Here is a 19,794-nt window from a genome sequence, read left to right on the forward strand (position 1 = left end):
ATTTTTGGATTAAGCTGAAAATTAAAAATGCAGTTATGCAGAGTTATGGATGTGGGTGTTTCAGCCTAATTCTTACAGTGGAGTTGTACAGTAACTTCAACTTGACTCCTTCATATGTCACATATTGGCTTATCTTAAGGGGCTAAATTAATGTCACAATGGGAAACCAGATGCAGTAGCAGCAGGTTGTTCAACATGAGTCTGGTTCTACTTTGGGGTTTCTGCCTGTAAGACTGTAACTCTGCTAACATTTGCCAAGTGCTGTGCTCTTAGTGGCTCATGTGTCTTTGTAAGGAATACAAAAAGCTCTTTTTGTAACATGTCTTCAGATAACATTTGTTCTAAATGGTGCTATACAAATAAAGATTGATTGCAATGGACATCCAAAACAATGATATCAATTCTGCCCTGTCACCTTGTGTTCATGTTACCCTCATTCATGCCATTAGTGAAAATCTGTGTTAGAGGTCATGAATTCTAAAATGTAAAACTTTGGCACCAGAGATTTGATAATTGCATTGCACGAGTCAGGATGAGGATATATTGTCATGTACATGTTTTGTCCCAATCGTTGCTAAAGCATGGTATATACGGGGAAACTGGGCCTAGTGTGAGCGCGCCCTAAAAGCTTGAAATGCTCAAATATCAACAGTCCTAATGGATGAGCAAGAATTAAGAACAGGGGGGAACTTTTTTTTTAGGACACAAGCGGTCAGCGACAGACTTCACAGAAAAGGTTCACAGAAACACTACGAACCAAAAATATTCACAATGTTTTGGAGAGCAGAGGAGGGCGCCTTGTCAACGGGCACGGCAGCCCTGGACCAGTAGGGGCCCCCATAGCAGTGGCCCATAATGTGCAGATTTTGCCCATTGGGGGCCCCATCTGACAACACTCACTCTTGTTGCCCTGCTTGAATGCTGGTTGTATGTATTTTTGCCGAGGGGCCGCAACAGACTTTAGAATCGGCACTGTAGGAGATAAATATGTTGTTCTTATGTTTCGACTAAAAGATGAAATCAAGTGTTAACGTCCAGAACAGTTCAGGACAATTTAAAGAAAGCATGTCACTGCTTGACATTTATGTTAGACCCTGACACTGTGTGTATTGTTTGGTTTATTTTAAAAGCTTGGAAGCAGACTGTATGGGAATGTATGTACTGTATGATATTTTGCCTCTTCAGACATGAGCGTGAAGGGTTCGACACATAAACATGTTTTCAAAAGTATCGCCTCAGAGTTGACGCACAAGAAAGAGGCTTTTCACCAAAACTCAATGGGGCTCAGCGTCTTGCACAAGATCTAGTCATCCTCTGACTCTCTCTCTCTCTCTCTCTCTCTCTCTCTCTCTGTTTTTGTCTTTTCATTCAAGGAGTGGGTTCGTTAGAGGAGGAGGAGGAGGAAGAAGAAGCAGAAGGGCCCTGAAAGTAAAGTTCTGGAGCTCAACAAGCTCACAGGTCTCAAACTGTTTTGATTGTGCCGGTGACACAAAAGGCGAAAACCGCGGCTGACCATTGACCGCCGCCTGAGCACAGCTGGCACAGGCCACAAAAAACGGGGTTCAGTGGGCATTTCAGGCGAGGGCAGCTGCTTCACAGAAAGGAGTGCTATAAGAACCAGGATGGCCAGCCTTTCCTCCAGGCGTAGCATCGCAGGAGAAGAGGTAAATGTTTATCTCACGTCTTGGTTTCTTTTCAGGGTCTCTTACAAAAAAAAAAAACAGCCATCTCCTTCTTGGAGAGTGTCAGCTCAACGGACTAAAATAAGAGGCAACTTTATAAAAACACGCTGGTGCAGAGAAGGGATGGGTGTGTATTCGGGGGGGGGGGGGGGGGGGGGCGGGCAGTGAGTGGAGGGGAGTAGGGGGGGCCATGTTGTGAGGAACCAAACAGTTGGAATTACGGTCAGAGAACCAGTCATTGAGTAAACATACAAAGAGCGACAGAAAAGCTCTGCGGTGGACAATAAAAGGAGGAGAAAAAAAAGCCGCCAGCTTCAGGCCCTGAGAAAAGTGAGCCATTCTCCTTACAAAGAGCCGCTTAGGGGTGGATTGAGGGAAGGAAAAAAAAGAGGGCTAAAACACTTTTGGGCTCAGGGAACTCTATAGGGGGAGCGAAAATGGAATAAGCCAGCAAGCACTTGAGGGTCCCGCCGAGCACCTGAATGGGGCGGAGGGGCGGAGCGCCAGAGGGGGGTCCGGGGAAGGTGAATGGCCTTCTTTTTGGGTCCAATTTGTCTCTTTTCAACCCCGCTCGCCCTGCTCCGGCTCTGACAGATGTACAAAGAGGGAGCGGCACTGGGCCACTCATCCACATACGCCCGTGAGCAGCTGTCACTTTTGTCAGACAAGTTAATCAAACAAATGCCACCGTACCTCCCTTTTTTTTTTTTAACCAGGCGGAGGGAAAGAGAGGGGTTTGGGGGCGGGGGGGGGGGGGGGGGGGGGGGGGCTGTGAAAGGGTGATAGAGACCTGAGAGATGACATGTGTGTCCTCAATCAATTCACCCCGCCGGCCCCTCATCAATAAAAACCAGCAGGACCCCGACAAAAGGAGAAGTCTCCATTAAACTTGTATTTCCCCTCCTCTCCTTACGGGATGATTGTGGCTTTAGTGTCCTTTAGCGTTTCCTCCCGGCAACACGGCATACTGGGAATGCTGACAGAGGATTTAGAGCCCAAAGAAATGAAGCGCGGGGGGACAACAAAATGCTCTCTCTCTCTCTCTCAGTAATTATCACGGACTCTAAGCTGCTTACGGACTTCATTAAACGGAAGTGAAACCTTTTCAGAGCGCGTTTTGAACAGTCACACACGGTCCATGTAACGTATCCCGCCCGGCTGGCCTTTTTTTTATTTTTTTATTACTGTGACCTGTACCGTTAGAACCTATTATTATTTTCCCCTCCTTATTGGTCGGGTAATCCTTTTTACAGTTATTTGACGTCAACCTTTAAAGAGATTAGAGCCCGACATGAACAACAAGATGACACCACAGCGTGTTGTTGTTGTTGAAAGGAACCAAAGAGAGCCGTTCCTACAGATATACCTGAGACATAATGTTGGTTAATGAGAGTTTTCTTGATGGGTATCAGAACATTTTAAATTAAAAACTCATGACATCTGATTTTGCAATGTTTCAAAAACTAAAAATTAACTTGACATTAAATCTAAAAGATGAGATCATGTTTTATATCTTTTTTTTGAAGGTTCATTTTGGGGCTTTTAGAATGGGACAGTGGATAGAGTCAGAAATCTGTCAGAGAGAGGGGGGAATGACATGCAGGAAAAAGAGACACAGGTCGGATTCGAACCCTGGCCGCACGCACTTGGGGCGCACACTAACCATTACAATGTTACAATTCACTTAGCAGACGCTTTTATCCAAAACGACGTACATCAGAGAGTAAGTACAACACTAATACAGTCATACACCGCCACCGAAGCAGCGGGAGCAATGCGGGGTTGAGTGTCTTGCCCAAAGACACATCGGACATGTTACCCAGCTGGGGATCGAACCCTCGATCTTTTGGTTGAAAGGCGATGACTCTACCAACTGAGCCACAGCCCCCCAAAAATCATTTTAATACACTGAGTGCCTTTGAGATTGGATTGAGGCCGCTAATGGCTCCACAAATCCCCCCCTACTACCTGCTCTGTCTTAAGTTTTTACTCACAGAGCATGTCGCTCTCATGATATCAACAACACACCCAAAAAAATATTCTAAGCAAATCACTTGTCCTCACCCTTGAATTTAAAAAAAAAAAAATGCATGATTTTACTAAAAGAGCAAAATTCCTCAACTACAGTTATTATCATCACTTATTTTATTAATATGAACCAGCCTTGAATAAATACACTTTTTGATTTGATCAAAATGTAAATGTTAAGATGAACTGATGAAAAAATCCATGACTGAAATGAAACACATTTCTTATTCTTAAAAACCCTCTATCATATGTTTTACTCGTTTCTTGGGATCATAAATTTATCAGTATTTTCCCAAATTTGTGATTTTCATTTTCACTTTCTCTTTATTTAAGCTTCACATTTTCATAAGGCGACTTGTCCTCTTAATTCTCTCCTCTGGTTGAAGCCCTCATCTGAGACAGAATGAGACATCTGACATGCTGAGGGGAGTTAAGTTTGCGTGCCGCCCGAGCTCAGTGTTGATTAAATTGTTCACTTGGCGTGGCTGCTGGGGCCGACGGGCAGTTCATGACCAGAGCCTGCAAAGTGGTGAAGGCGTCCCCCAGACAGCCAAGTGGTATTGCGGGCGGCTCCATCACTGCTGGTATTCTACTCTGTCACCGCCGTCCGCACAAACACCACCCACCGGGACCGAAGCACACAGAGTACAAACTCCACCAATCTGCCGCTCGATCTGACCTCTGCCCCTGGCTCTGCTCCGTCACAGCCGTGCGGCAGTTGGTGAGCGGAGCGAGACGGCAAGCAAGCAGCAGAAGCAGCGATTAAAAAGCGCTTTAACTTTCGTCACACAGAAGTGCAATTTCGCCACGCTTGGGAATCTGATAACTACCCAAGGTCAACGGAAATACTTCAAATCAATCAATGAGCCGCACTTCTAATCCCCTCCGGGCAAAGGCAGATTAAGTGTATAATTGACCTGTGTAATCCCAGTATCTGCAACTCCAGCCAAGGGTGGGAGGGATGGGGAAAGGGGGGGGGGGGGATGTGGCTCCAAGCTCCTCTGGCTCTGGAGCACCATCTCTGTCTCCCCTGCTCTCTTATTCCCCGCTCCTGGCCGACATGTTGGTTCATCACGGGGCAGGATGGTGTGGTGTATCAGTGCAGGCTGGATTTGGCTCAGGCTAAAGACATGGCTTTTTTTAATCAATGATCCCCAGTCTGTGCCGCACTAAGTCCCCCCCCCCCCTTCAGTATCATTTAAGCACATCTGTCTTAATCCGAGCCTCTTCAGCCCCTCTTTCAAGACTAAACCACGGAGGGGAGGGGAGGGGGAGGGAGGGTGCAGAGGGCCCAAATTAAATTCTGCCTATTTCCAAACCACATACACAAAAACGTGCATACATCGATTCTTATCTTAAAAACTGACCAACTAGAGCAGGAGCTACAAACTGTCTTCATGCATAATATGAAAGGTGTCCAAAATATAGCTCTGAGAGTTAATATGGGACATACTCAGATAAAATGCAAATCAAAAACACGGTCAGTGATAATGCAAAATCCTGTATATGCAGTGAAAAGAAAAAGGAAGTTTTGCAGGACTCACAAGTTATTAGTGAGAGATGCAATCACAGTTAGCTTATTTACCGTCATCAGTAATGATCATTGTATTTCAGTTAGTCTGAATTTATTCAAAGCAACAGAAAAAAAAGAAACATTAAAAAGTTGATTGCAGTTTCCAGTGCCAACAGTATACCAGATTAAAATGCAGAGACAAGCAGCGTCATGACTGCACCCTCAACCACAGCACGCCACCCTCAACCACAGCACGCCACCCTCAACCACAGCATGCCACCTGATGTAATAGAACATTTACCCGCCATTCATTGTGTATCGCAAGCGGCCGCTCCATTGCTCAAAACATGCTGGGATACAAAGACTACTTTTTTTACGACACCACTGTTCAACAGCTTTTCTCCTTCATCTGGTCATAATCCTGCATTTAAAGAAAGGTGGTGTACTGCTAAGAAAATAAACTTTGTGGAGTTCTGGTTTGATTAAAGACAACATTGTGCAGCGTGACTCGTATAGGCTGTGGGTCTGTACTTCACAATGATCATCGTACACTGAGAGCTTGAATACCGTATGGTAGCTAGCATGTTTCCCTGCTCCCATCCCTGTTTTTTTTTTTTTTTACAACAGGCACGTGTGAAGTAAGTGATGTAGAGTAAAACATTTCCCACAGTGATGCAGGAAGACTTTAAGCCTTTAATTGAGATCTGCAGAGTCCCTCTGCACCTTTAAGAAAAAGCTAAAGACCCAGCTCTTTCATGAATACCTACTAACTTAATGATGATGGTCTCCATATTATTGATGATGATGATGGTAATGACGATGGTTTTTGTTTGATAACGACGACTTATAAGATGGTTTCTATACTGATTAGAGCTCTCAAGAACTGCCCTCAATGTTGTGCTTTGCCTGTGGTCACTTCCTGTCAGCACCTGTGTGTCCAATCAGACTCAAAGCTGATCGTTTGCTCTTACTGACATTGTTCCCTTTTTTCTAGATCCTTGCTTGTGTTGTTCTTACTCTCTGATGTACGTTGCTTTGGATAAAAGCGTCTGATAAGTGAATTGTAGAATTGTAGAGAAGGCTCACATGTCCCAGAAATGGGTGGACTGAAGAACAAGTCTCCCAGCTCCATTATTTATTTGGTAATTTTAGTTAGTTATTTAGTGTTCTAGGGTAATCACTGATCGGGTGCCAGTGGCCTATTGGTTGGGGCACGCACGGATGACTGGAGTCCTCTGGTTGGGTGGCCTGGGTGCGGGGGTCCTTTCCCGTGTTTCCTTCCCCACTCTCTCTCTCTCTCTCTCGGTTTCTGACTCTATCCACCGTCCTGTCTCTGATCCAAAAAATACACAGTTTGCTTTAATCTCCCTGTTTGCACTGCAATGCAAAAGTGAAATGTACCCATTCTAGAAAATATTTTTCAAAGATGTTCTGTTCTCAGTGGGGGGGGGGGGGTGTGATGCTGTTAAACTCAAAGTAGATTCAAAATGTTGTCGCATGTAATCTATTTAACATAGACATGTCCAGAGGTCAAAAAACAAACGTTACTGCACAACAGCCACCTCTTTGCAGGAGCTTTACCACACGATTTTAATCACAACACCTGCCTCCAGAGCAATTTAAATACAGCAGAAAACACATTATAGACGTGGCCGTGATTGGATTGGTGCCGAGGATTGTGGTTTGTGAAATAGCATAAAGTAAATCTGATTTAAACACTGAAAGGTAACACGTCCTGCGTTCATAGAGGAGCATAAACACGCAGTTGAAAGCCCCCCCCCCGCCCCACCCTAAGAAAAATGGGTCAAATATCAATTAAAAAGGTCTTCCTTTCGACAAGCCCCCCTACCCGCCAATCTATGTCAGAACACGGGTATTATCACTTTTAATATGTCTCCGATTATGATTCATGTCTTGAGACACTGTTGTTTGTTTAAGATTATGCGCCCACATATGGACCCGTCTGCTGTCAGAGCAGGCGTCAAGTCCGGACTGTTGACACATATTTGGAAATTATGAAAGCCATAGTGAAATAATCTGCTTACCGGGGCTGATATAAGAAGGCATCTTAAAGAAGATGTATGTCATAACCCCCCAATTACAATGAAATAACACCTCAGGCTTATTTCCTCTGGAAAGAAAACCAGGCTAAACACGCTTAAGAAACATTAATTACTTTGAGGCGCATGCAGAGTGTCTTCACTGAGCATGTGTCCCGACCTTAGACTCTAAATATTAAGAGTGACGTCAGCCATCTGTTCCTGCAGGGGGGGCTCCGGAGGCTCATTGGCAGCAGCCGCCATGTTGGAAATCCTGTCTCAGCCTAACTTTCAGTCAACCTAACGACAGGCTGAGAGCTGGAGCTGAGGCGGGGTTTAAGCCTCTTGATGAACCGTAACCTCGCGCCCACCTGTCAATCATGTCAGCTACGCCCCTAACCAGAGGCACAACTGTTTGAGGCCCCAGGCCAGGAAGGGCCCCCCCAAGGCCGCAGCACTACCTCAAAATGTGCAAATTTTGCAATGACGGTAGGAAACCTCCTTCAATAGGGCCCCATTTGAAAGCACTCACTCTCGTTGCCGTGCTTAGCATCTCATGTATTATTCTTTCATTTCAATTAAACCACAGAAGGAAAATGAAGAGGAATTTATCCATCTGGGAGTGAAACCAGAAAGAAAGAGAAGGTGTCATAATGGTGGTTGGAGGGGCCCCCAATTATTTTCGCCTAGGGCCCCAACAGACTCTAGAATCGCCACTGCGCCTAACTATGGATAAATCAAACCGAACTGTTTTAAAGAAATAGCTAGCTGATGATGATAGCTATTTTGTTTTTGAACCAGGCTGTAAACATGTAAATTTATGCTGTTTTGCCCGTGGTGTGTATGTGACTTCCTGTTCTTCTGCAGCCAGCCTCAAGTGGACGCTCGACGTACTGCAGGATTTTGCATTTCCGCATTGGCTTTATTTTTCAACCCCGGAGGTTGCTGCTTGGTCCCGACATTATACTAAAAACAAGGTCACTTATTTCTATTCTCTTCAGCAGGTAGTGACGGCAGCAGACAGACTCTGCTGTTCTTCTTCAGATCTGGCAGAGATGTGTGAAATGAAACACGTTTTAAGCACTTTATAGCGTTGATGGGATTTGAAACATAATCTCGACTTTTAGCGCATTCAGACACCCGATGTTCTTTCATTCTATATTATTTCCCAGTGAAATATTTAATCTCGTCAGACGGCATAAAGAAATGTGCCCTGCCGGGTCATCAAAACAGCATACAATGTCTCTCTGGTCTTCTAAAAGATAACGGGTTTATATGTTGATGGATCAAAAAATTGTTTTCTGAGCACTTTGTTGTTTCTGCAGCGGTTTGTTTTTTGTTGTTACCACCTTTTCCATTCCCATTGTTCAGTTTTAACAGATTTTTAGTTTCATTATTATTTCCGAGTGAATTTTAGAAAACAAACACTTTTAAATCAGAACTGGAGAGGTACTGCTGCACTTCTACCGACAAGTGTTGTAGTACTCGAAATCGGTCTTGGTCTCAAGACCTGTCTCGAGACCACTATCTGAAGCTCTTTTCTCAGAATCGTTCTTGTCTTGGATCTCAGACCGGGTGGACTCCGGATTTTAAATCGAGACCGGTCAAGACCACCACTAATAAATAAATATAAATAAATAAGAAGGAAAGCTCTAGCTTTCTAAAAGAACAAATAACTTCAATTCATCCTAAGACGCTGACTAGACTAGTCCCTCTGCACCTTTAAGAAAAAGCTAAAGACCCAGCTCTTTCATGAATACCTACTAACTTAATGATGATGGTCTCCATATTATTGATGATGATGATGGTAATGACGATGGTTTTTGTTTGATAACGACGACTTATAAGATGGTTTCTATACTGATTAGAGCTCTCAAGAACTGCCCTCAATGTTGTGCTTTGCCTCTGGTCACTTCCTGTCAGCACCTGTGTGTCCAATCAGACTCAAAGCTGATCGTTTGCTCTTACTGACATTGTTCCCTTTTTTTCTAGATCCTTGCTTGTGTTGTACTTACTCTCTGATGTACGTCGCTTTGGATAAAAGTGTCTGCTAAATTAATTGTAGAATTTGTAGTTTTGATTTTGATCCCCCGGGTACGGCGGTCTAAGTGAGTGACACGCCCCTGCAAACAAGTTCATGATTTTTCAGAGATATTTATGGTCTTGGTCTTGTCTTGATCACTCTGGTCTCGGTTGGTGTGGTCTTGAATACAACTCTACTACTGACTATAAACATCGAGCTATAAGGTATATGCAGGAAGATACAAGTTGTAAGAAATAAATATGTTAGACATGTCAACCATACTATGATACGATTCAATCCGGTATAGAGAAAGAATAGAATAAAGAAATAAGCACATAATATGAAATACATACAGATCATCAAATAAAGATAAAAAATACTTAAGAACCTTCTCACCCCAATGAAACTAAAATGGAATAACAAATTTACTGCCATGCTTAGACAATAAACTGAAACTGAAATAAATTGCAAACTCTACAACAGTATGTTGTGTAACTGAGGTGGAATGCAATTTAAGGGAAGGAGCTCGGCTTAGGCAGCGGGCGATAAGACGGTGTTTCTATGTAACGAGCTGCCTCATTGTGAGCGTGTATGGGACACGGCTTGTAATCCCCACCAGAGGAAACGGACAAAACAGATAAATAAATTAAGTCAGCAGCCCACCAAGGGAGGGGAGGGGCCGCCTAACAAAGCAAAGATTAGGGGGGAGTCCATCCTGACCTTATTTTAAGAAGAAGACACCCCCACCCTACTCCCACACTCCCACACACACACACACACACACACACACACACACACACACACACTTACAACTCTAACTTGTGGAGGCTCGTGAACAGTTGCATTGGTCCATTTGCTTTGACGTCTTCATGTGCAGAGCCTTAAACAATAATACAACATTAATTAGAAATGCTCCCAGAATGCAGGCCCTGCATGTCGTACCTAAAGTCTTTAAAAGTAGTACGGGAGGTATAGCCTTCAGTCATCAGGCCCCTCTCCTTTGGATCATTTCCAGTCAGAGTCAGAGAGGCAGACACCGCTCAAACTTTCCTTCATGATGAAGCTTGTAGTTAAGGCTCGCTCAGGCTTGGACCACCTCCCAGTTATACTGCTTTAGGCTTAGACTGCCATGAGACGTGGACCACAGAGTTCCTCTCTCTCTTTTCTCCCCCTTTCTCTCTGTCTCTCTCTGTCTCTCTCTCTTTCTCTCCCCCTTTTACTCTCCCTCTCTCTCCCCCTCTCCCTCTATCTCCAAGGTTATTCTGGTTTTGGATTTCATCTTTCCTTTTTGTTTTCAACTTTAGTGGAGTTTAAATCAGTTTTTTTCATGCTGGTTTGTTAGTTTAGTTTAGTTTATATTTTGTAAAAAGTTTAAGAAAATAGCCAATAAGATATTGTATAAAGAAGGGGTACAGGTTTTAACTTCTGCAGTCAGCAAGCTCATCCAAAACTAAAACTGACATACCTGAGACAAATAGTAAGGACTGTCTGAGTGCGCTTGTGTCAAAGAGCCACAGGTCAAAACAATTGTTTTTTTGGTTTTTTTTTTTAACGGTAATAATCTTGTCTCTTTCTTTCTCTCTCTATTTTTGCCTTGCCACTTTTATTTGCTAAATCTTTCTAAGTACTGTGCTCATGGTGGATTAATGTTGGGTCTCTTAAAATAACACAGCAAAGCGTACAATCTAGAAATGCTCTTTTTTTAAAGTGTCTTGAGATATTATTCGTTATGAACTGGTGCTATACAAGTAAAGATAAAGATTGATTGAGTTTTCTATTCCAAAAGAAGCTAAAAGTATAATCCAGACCTGACCCTGTGACTGAAAATGACACCCGATCAAGGTTAAAATAGGACACATAAAGAGAGCGGGAGAGTGGAAATAAAAAAGAGCGGAGTGACAAGAAAAGCACAACAGAGCGGCAGAGTGCAGCCAGAGACACCTTCATGGGCGTTGGGTGATGCCGCGGGGAGAACTGATGCAGAATGACAACAAAGAGAAGTCGGAGTGAGACAGATCCCGGCAGAAATGTGCAGGAAGAGAAGAGAGGATACATGGCCGAGCAGCGGGTCAAGATGTAGAAAAACAAGCAGCAAACATGGAGCACCGGACACCTCTCTGTCGCCTTCTGTCAGGTGGAAGAGAGAGGGAGAGCACAGGAGACGGCTCACACCTTAAGGCCTTAATTCAACACAACGGCGGCGGCAGATAGAGCGACTGTATACGGACCTTCAGTCTGCAGAGAGTCCAGCATTAACTGAACACACAGTCAGCCAGCTGTCATGTGATCATTATATCAACCAATAAACCAATAAAGCAGTTTATAACATGCAGACTCAAGGAGCTAAGGTTTATATTTTCCTGCCAAATTTCAAATTGAGGAGTACTCTGAAGGGTTCAAATTAATCAGGAGGGACATTCCTGTAAGAAAAAAGCTGCGTTGCTGCACAGACGAAATACAATCCAGCATTTTAATTAATGCTGTTTGAATAAATGTAGAGCTGAGAATCTAAAAAACACAGATAAATGAAGTGTTGGAGGGATTAGTCCGAACTCTGGATCAGGTGATTTCCCAAAGTCCAACAACAAAAAGAGATAAGATGATTATGGGCATTAATGACTTTTTCCAAGACTTCATTTCAGCTCACTTCGGAGTGAAAGAAAACATGTTTGTTGGATCTTGTGCTCTTGGAGATCAAAGATTACCCTTTGTCTTATCCTCATCTTCCAGATTACTGTACACACTCTTTTCTTAACGCATTGTTTTTGGTGTCCTTCAGGACTTTACTCAGCCGAAGGGGGCAAGTCACATAGAGTCTGATACATCCTCCCTAAAAGATCGATACAAGCTCTATAAATTGTCCTGGAAGTTTAAGAAATAAAATAAAATTAAAGTCATCTTAAAGTGTAAAGTGGTTGCTGAAGAAGGGACAATCAAGAGAAGAAGAAGGGAGCCACTGAGCTCTGAACGTCCACCCCCTGCCCCCATACTACATCCTATTATTGACTGCCAGTCGGTGGTTATTCTGCAGTATACTAAGCTGGTTTTTGGTCTTGGGATGAGGAAGTGAACATCAGCCCTGCTGACGTCAAACGCCGCTCCAGTGTAGCGTCCACTAACAGTCTGAAAAAAGCTGACGAGAGATTCATTTAGATGTTCATGATTCTGAGAGTCCAAAAAGATAACTGTTGGTATCTCTGTGTTGTTTGGTCTAATTGCGATTAATTCCCCTGTTACGATGGCCATCGCTGTCTGTTGTTGCGACCTCTGACCTGACGCTTTGCATTGTGGGAACACTGGAGATTTTTCCTGAATCATTACGACATCCAGATGTTTCTTGACATACAGTGGATCTTGCATCTGCTCCCATTCTGCATACTGCATTTTGTCCTCGTCAGGTCGTACTACTACTACAGCAGGCGGTTTTGTAAACAGCTTCTGTCTTGTGATGCACTGATGACACAAAGACGGAGTTTTCCAGCTCCATCTTTTCTCAGAGTAATCCACTACTTTCTGACAACTCGAGTTCTTTAAATAGAAGCTTGTGAGGCCGCTTGTTTGGAAGTCCTGAAAAGAGGAAACGTATAAAGAATGTGTGGTGGGTGGCTGTGAGTAAACATGGAGTTAAGCCATGTTACAAAGTGATCTTTTGTGCCTCTTTTTGCAGTTGATTAACTGTTGCTGCCGCTGAGGATTACTCCTCCTCCAGATCGCCACAGACTGCACACAAACACGACGATACAAAGTAATAAACAAAAGGAGCGGAGAGGATCAACGTGGAGAAATGAGTCCGACGTTCTAAAGAGAAGAAGAGAGCAAGCGGCTCAAGATGAAACTCCTCCCAATGCACGAGCCGTGGAGAACATTTTGGGGAGAAATCTTCTAGTTTGACCTCAGCGGAGGCTCAGCAGCGAGGCTTAGAGATTTACTGATTGTTTTGGTGTTGCTCGACCTCGTCGCATGTAATGGAGGCAAACGGTGTCATGGGACTGTTGATTACAGCTTTAGTTGATTACTGTGAAGAAGGACACTGATGCTTCAGTACAGTTTTAACAAAGTGACTCGCAAAGAGCCCAAAAAGACACAAACGTTCACAAGATGTCACAAGCAGTGAAGAAGTTGTTCAATCAGTATTTCCATTTGAAAACGTTTGAGACTTACCTGCAGCACCATTAGAATAAACCCCCCCAAGTACCGAACATCCAACGATATTCAACACATCGGAAAAAGTTTGTTAAAGTCTTAATATGTGATTTTTCACACTTAAATGTAGAAATCAAATATATCCTCTGAAAATAACTCTCTGAGTCATGACTGTCTACAATGGGTGTAACACCCGAGTCCCACTGTCTGTGATGTTTTCTGAGTCCTATCTTCACTTTGTTTACATCGCCGGGACAGCCGGCTGACTCCTCCCCTCGTGTATAAAAGTTGTTTAATTGAGGGACTAGAGAAAAGAAGAATAACATACTGTACTCACTGCTTAACTGTGTTTCTAGCTCACGCTCATTTCAGGTAAATTTACATGCAGTGTGAAGATACGAGCATAATAAAGATCGCTAGCATTAGCATGCTAACACAACAATGCACCGCGAGTTGTTTTGGTTTCATTGCTGGTGCTCAAGGGCGACATCTGCTGGATCAAAAAAATCGCATATAAAGCCTTTAACGACACTTACAACATCTTAAAAACGTTCCCTAGTTGAAAAGATCCTGGCACAAAAACAACAAAATAAATCCAACTTTTGAACACCTCAGTATTGAGACATTGGCTGTGTGTGTGTGTGTGTGTGTGTGTGTGTGTGTGTGTGTGTGTGTGTGTGTGTGTGTGTGTGTGTGTGTGTGTGTGTGTGTGTGTGTGTGTGTGTGTGTGTGTGTGTGTGTGTGTGTGTGTGTGTGTGTGTGTGTGTGTGTGTGTGTGTGTGATTGTAATCATTTGACTTTGGATCACAGATAGAAGTGATTTTTAATCTTCCTCCATTCAAACGATCACAGGTGGAGTGAATCAAACCTTGTCATCACTAAGCCTCACTCTGACGGAGGACGAGGTCGAGGACGACGTGCGGCGTACTTACATCGAATAATCTCTCTATGTACACTTCCTCGTTGACCTTCTCCCGCAGCATGTCCTGGGAATGTCGCACAAAGGTCACATAACCGTCAGCCACGTCCATCCCCGGTTTCTGCACGTGACAGAGGGACGAGAACGACACAGAATGAGAAAATGGAAACAAACTGTAGACACAATATTTCAACTGAATTTTATGTGCTTACAACATATCACACAATATCTGTGGATTGAATCGATGGTTTCATTGGGTGCGTTTAGGTGGTAAGATAAATCAACAGAGACTTCACTGCGATGCTCAGTCTCAGTACTCCGCCTCACCTTACATCCCGCACTGGCATAATATCAGTGTGTTGTGGAAGCACAAGATTCATGAGGTGTAAACAAACACACAAACACACAAACACACAGAGTCCTGCTTCATCCTGTCGCCTCTGATGTTTTACAGTTAATGTATTGTAAAAAGTGAAGGTGCACAAAAAAACAAAAAAGGGTCCCATTCATGAAAGGACAAAGAAAAGTGCTGCAATTGAATTATTTTCATATCATTGAAATTTAGCAGTTTTGCATCTGATACCGCCTTTGTTACTGTGACTCCAATGCCTGCTCAGTGGTAGCTGATATTACAGTCATATTTACAGTGTATGGCTGATATCAGAAGTCCGACCCCTTTTTGATTTTGATTTGTCCATGAGGCAGAAGTGACTTTGACGCGTGTGGCACTGCTCACAAAATGTAACCTTGTTTTAACTGAGAGCGCAGTGACAAAAAAAAAAAAAAACACAGCTGCACTGAGGATGATGAGCGCTGAAAACGTTGAAGTATATTGGTTTTGTATTGAAAACTGGTACTGCCAATGCAAAAAACGCTGCGTCTGTGGACACAAGCCCTTTACTTATAGCTTTGGACCAAAGTTCAAGAATGTCCACCGTTGCTTGGCAACACATCCGACTGCTCTTTCACCTTGTAGCCCCAGCGGGTTTGTTTTTATCAGCGGACAGATTCATCTTAAATACAAATAAATATATCTAAATATTGACGAGAGTATTTCACATGAAGTGGAAATCATTTAAACTGAGTTGTTGTGTTTTTTTAAAAAGGGTTATAATTTGGAGAAAAAGGAACATTTGCGTCTCCAAAGAGTGTTTCATTTACAAAGTTGCAGACTCGGGGGAGGGGGGGGGCGATTGTGTTCTTCAGGCAGCTCTTGTTCTGTCAGAGAGTTCGAGCTTGGCCGGGGATCAGTCGTCACAGTCTGGGCATGTGCAAAGTGAACAGGGGCACTGGAGGCAGTCGGGTTTGATGGGCAGAGCAGATTGTTGGAAAAGCCTGCCATCTAAAATATTCACTGAGGACAATGCGTTTATTAAAGACTCTTCAGATTCATCCACATATCTCAACATTTTAAAGATTCAACGAGTCACTCTTTTAACCTCAGTTTCTCTTTCTGAAGGATCCAAGCCAAACAAAAAACTCCTAAACTCGGTTAACACATCTGCACTGAGGCTAAAAACGTGTAAATGAGTGTCTTTTCTTACCAGCGAAACTCTAATTTTGTACATTAAGGACACAATTAGCATGCTGTGCTGGAAACTGCGACCCCTGCCAGAGTACACAGTGCCTCGTCACATTCACTGACAGGCCATTAATTTGAAATTTGGCATGTTGCTGGGGCCGAAGTGTTGGCAGCTAAAACAGATCTGATGCGTACACACATATACACAATCACACACACACACACACATACAGCACCACCATCGCCACCCTAACAGCAGAGTGGGCATGTGTTGTAAAACATGGAGCCACAATGTGTACTGCATAAAGAGCGAGGCACGAGGCATGGCTGCCTGTCGGTGTCTGGCCACATGCATAATGAATGGACATTGGATGTGGAAATTCCGACCACTAGAACCATCTGGATTTTTGACTGAACATGTGAAAGCATGGTCAAATATTTGTACATGGAAAAGAAACACCAACAAACACACACACTTGCATAAATCAGGGACAAGATGCCGATGACTAGAGCCGGTTTGGAAAGATGGCGGTTCAGTAACAGGAGAAGAGGCGGGCCTAAAGCTTCCTGGAAAACTATAATGTATCCACCTTTCTGTCAAATCAATGCTAGCTCTTAATTATGCAAATGTATGAATAACTCTGAGGCTTCATTAAAACAAATGTATGAGATATTAAAAATAACATCACCCACTTTCACCAACAACGGCATGAACTGTTGATGCTAAATTTGCTTTTTGAAACAGACTGTAAACATGTTTATTTGTGCTGTAAAAATTAGCATTTTAATATGGGACCTAATGGGTATTCCCTGGATTTTAGAGCCAATCAAGGGATTGCAGTTTTTTTCACCTCTGCATTGACACGCTTGGAGAACATTCATTTTTCACACACACACACACACAAAAAATTTCCTCATAGTGTAGGTGTGTAATCTTAAAAATGTACTCATTTGTCATGTAAAAAAGTGCACACACACACACACACACACACACACACACACACACACACACACACACACACACACACACACACACACACACACACACACACACACACGTGATATTCTTAATAAGAAAAACATCTTACTTACAGGTACATCGACGTACTTTGAGGCCGCTTTCACCTGCAATAAAGAAGACAGAGATGTGTGTTATGAACAGTTAGACCTCAAGCTAAGGCACCACGTTATAGAACTCAATCTGCAGACTTCAGTTTATCACACGGTGAGTCAGGATCAGAGATTCATGTGGTGTTTCAATTATCAGAATCCCAATCCGTCCCCGAGGGAAACCAGCTGAGGTGATTCGCTTGTTGGTGCTCAGAAAGAACTCATAATATGGTCAAACTGTGTGAAAATCAACATGAAACTTTACTGTAAAAAAAGCAAGATTTACAAATACAGCACAACTGTGTCAGCATGCATTATGTTTTTATTAAAAAGCCAAGATTAGCAAAGACTACATCAACTGTCGGCTTGATTAAAGAGGAGCTGATGAAGAAGACATCGAGACATGCCAGCGTCCTGATTGTGTGCACACAGAAAAAAAAAAACAGGATGTTTCAGTAAATGTGTTACTCACTGTGAAAGATAGGAAGGAGGAGAAGAGCGTCCCCTCGTCGTATCTGGAGAGCTTCGCTAACACGCTCTCTAAAATGACCACAAACTGACGGAGAGGAGAAGGACAACAATGAGCTCAAGTACGATTACAGCACTGGAGTAAAACTCTCAAATATACTTACTTTTGAACCACACGTACGACCACAGTCTGGGTCGTGAACGTAAATGTTCACATATTTGCCTAATGTACAACCCGTTAACTTGTGAGGATGCTCAAAAACCATCGCAGGAGTTAAAAGCAATTATACTCAGAGCTTAAAGTCTTTATATGTGATTTTTCACACTTAAATATAATAGAAATCAAGTATCTCCTCTGAAAATAACTCTGTGAGTCATGACTGTCTACAATGGGTGTAACACCCGAGTCCCACTGTCTGTGATGTTTTCAGAGTTTTCAGAGTCCTATCTTCACTTTGTTTACATCGCCAGGACGACCGGCTGACTCCTCCCCTCGCGTATAAAAGTTGTTTAATTGAGGGACTAGAGAAAAGAAGAATAACATACTGTACTCACTGCTTAACTGTGTTTCTAGATCACGCTCATTTCAGGTAAATTTACATGCAGTGTGAAGATACGAGCAGAATAAAGATCGCTAGCATTAGCATGCTAACACAACAATGCAGCGCGAGTTGTTTTGGTTTCATGCTGGTGCTCAAGGGCGACATCTGCTGGATCAAAGAAATCGCATATAAAGCCTTTAAGTGATTTTATACATTGTGTAGATTTATATTATTATTGGTTACCTTGGCTACCAGCAGAGTTATCATCTCCTTCACCGTCTCTTCAATGAGATTGTCGATCTGGGAATGGTATTGTCTCTACAGAGGACGGAGAAAAGAAAACACATAAATTCAGTCTTCCAACCTTGTTGTGACTTTCAAGGGAAAAAAAAACTGGACTTTACAAAACAGTAGATAACCCAATCAAAAGTCCTGGAGTCAAGTGTTCCCACTTCTCAAATCCAACTGAAACACTTCAATATGCTCTTTGTTTTCTGCGTCACATAGGATACAAGATGAAGATCACTGAACACACTGAAACACGTCAAAACCACGACGATGTGAAGGAACACAGAGTGGAATGAAAGCGAGATAAGTGGATTCAGATTGAAGGCTAACCCCGATATAAAAGGTTTGGATTACTTTGCATCTTTTTTTGTCACTAGGGCTGGTTAAAAACATCGATTCATCAATGCATTGCAATTATTATTTTCCCAATTTAATATCGATTCAGGGAAATCCTGATATCGATTTTTTTTTTCTTCGTTGTAATGACACCCCTCTCCACTGGGGGCACTGTGGGTGCTGTGAATTCAGGGTCAGGCACAATTTTGCACTTTAGATCATACTGTACTTTCATGTTTTATTCTTTGTTTATTAAATAATAATAATGCAATGATAAAATACATTTTTGAGACATGTTTGTTTTAAAACAAATACAAACACATATTTATTTAACAAATATAAGAAGGTACTGTGAGTAGTTATCTGGGTATTTCTCTAACCTCTGTAATATTGAATCGATATTGAATCAAATGGTGAGGTTGTGGACGATATCCAGCTCTATTTGTCACTAAAACAAACTTCTTTTGGCAACTCAGACTTCAGTGCATTGGCAAACATCTGTCAATATGAGACTGTACATATCACATAATAAGTGTTGGGGGTCCAATAAATTGGGATGCAAGACTGCAACCCAGAATAAAGTCTGTGTATGTACATGTATAAAATGTGGTTGTGTTTTTGCTCCTGCATGTGTGAACACAATGGAACAGATTTTATAATTCCTTCCAGTCCCCTGATAAAATTTCCTTGGAAATCGGGTGAGCTGATGTGTGAGCGCGCCCCCCCCTTACTTATTAACTGTGTTGTTCATGAACATTTTCAGCTTGTTTTTGTAGCTTGTATTATTTCTTTTTTTAACCCCTCGGATGAAGCCGATCCCCTCCGACTCGGACTGATTACTTGTGCAGAAGAACGGCTGTCATGGAAACTCTCAGTCACAGTGTCGCTGCGACGACTCCTTTTGTTCAGCCGTGTCGCACCCGCAGAAAGAGCGAAAGGACTGTAGCAGTAATTAATTCATCGTCAGAGATTGGTATCAAGATTCTGCGAAATATGAGATCTCTCACTTCGAGCCCCATGTATATTCAATACTATTTACACATATGCTAATGAACTCCAAACAATTCAAGTGTAGGGATACAGACAGGGAAAACTGATGACTAATTATACATGTGGGACTCGGAGGGTGAGATTTCAATTGAATTAATACACACTTACCCATTCTCTAACAAACTTTCACA

General features: G+C 42.7%; 1 protein-coding gene across 2 annotated transcripts in view; it reads right to left on the reverse strand.

The window, feature by feature from the left end:
• The window catches only part of cadpsa (Ca2+-dependent activator protein for secretion a), a 164,542-nt gene that overhangs the window by 18,398 nt on the left and 126,350 nt on the right, over positions 1-19,794 (reverse strand). The window contains exons 22-26 of one of the 2 annotated variants that reach the window (XM_061041507.1): positions 19,772-19,786; positions 18,233-18,307; positions 17,452-17,535; positions 16,962-16,994; positions 14,361-14,468 (exon numbers count right to left, since the gene is read on the reverse strand). In XM_061041507.1, the coding sequence (XP_060897490.1) occupies positions 14,361-14,468; positions 16,962-16,994; positions 17,452-17,535; positions 18,233-18,307; positions 19,772-19,786 (315 nt within the window). The remainder of the gene's footprint in view (positions 1-14,360; positions 14,469-16,961; positions 16,995-17,451; positions 17,536-18,232; positions 18,308-19,771; positions 19,787-19,794) is intronic. The other variant, XM_061041508.1, reaches the window with a different exon arrangement.

This window comes from Labrus mixtus, chromosome 7 (assembly GCF_963584025.1).
Source record: "Labrus mixtus chromosome 7, fLabMix1.1, whole genome shotgun sequence".
In the NCBI taxonomy this organism is placed as follows: Eukaryota; Metazoa; Chordata; class Actinopteri; order Labriformes; family Labridae; genus Labrus; species Labrus mixtus.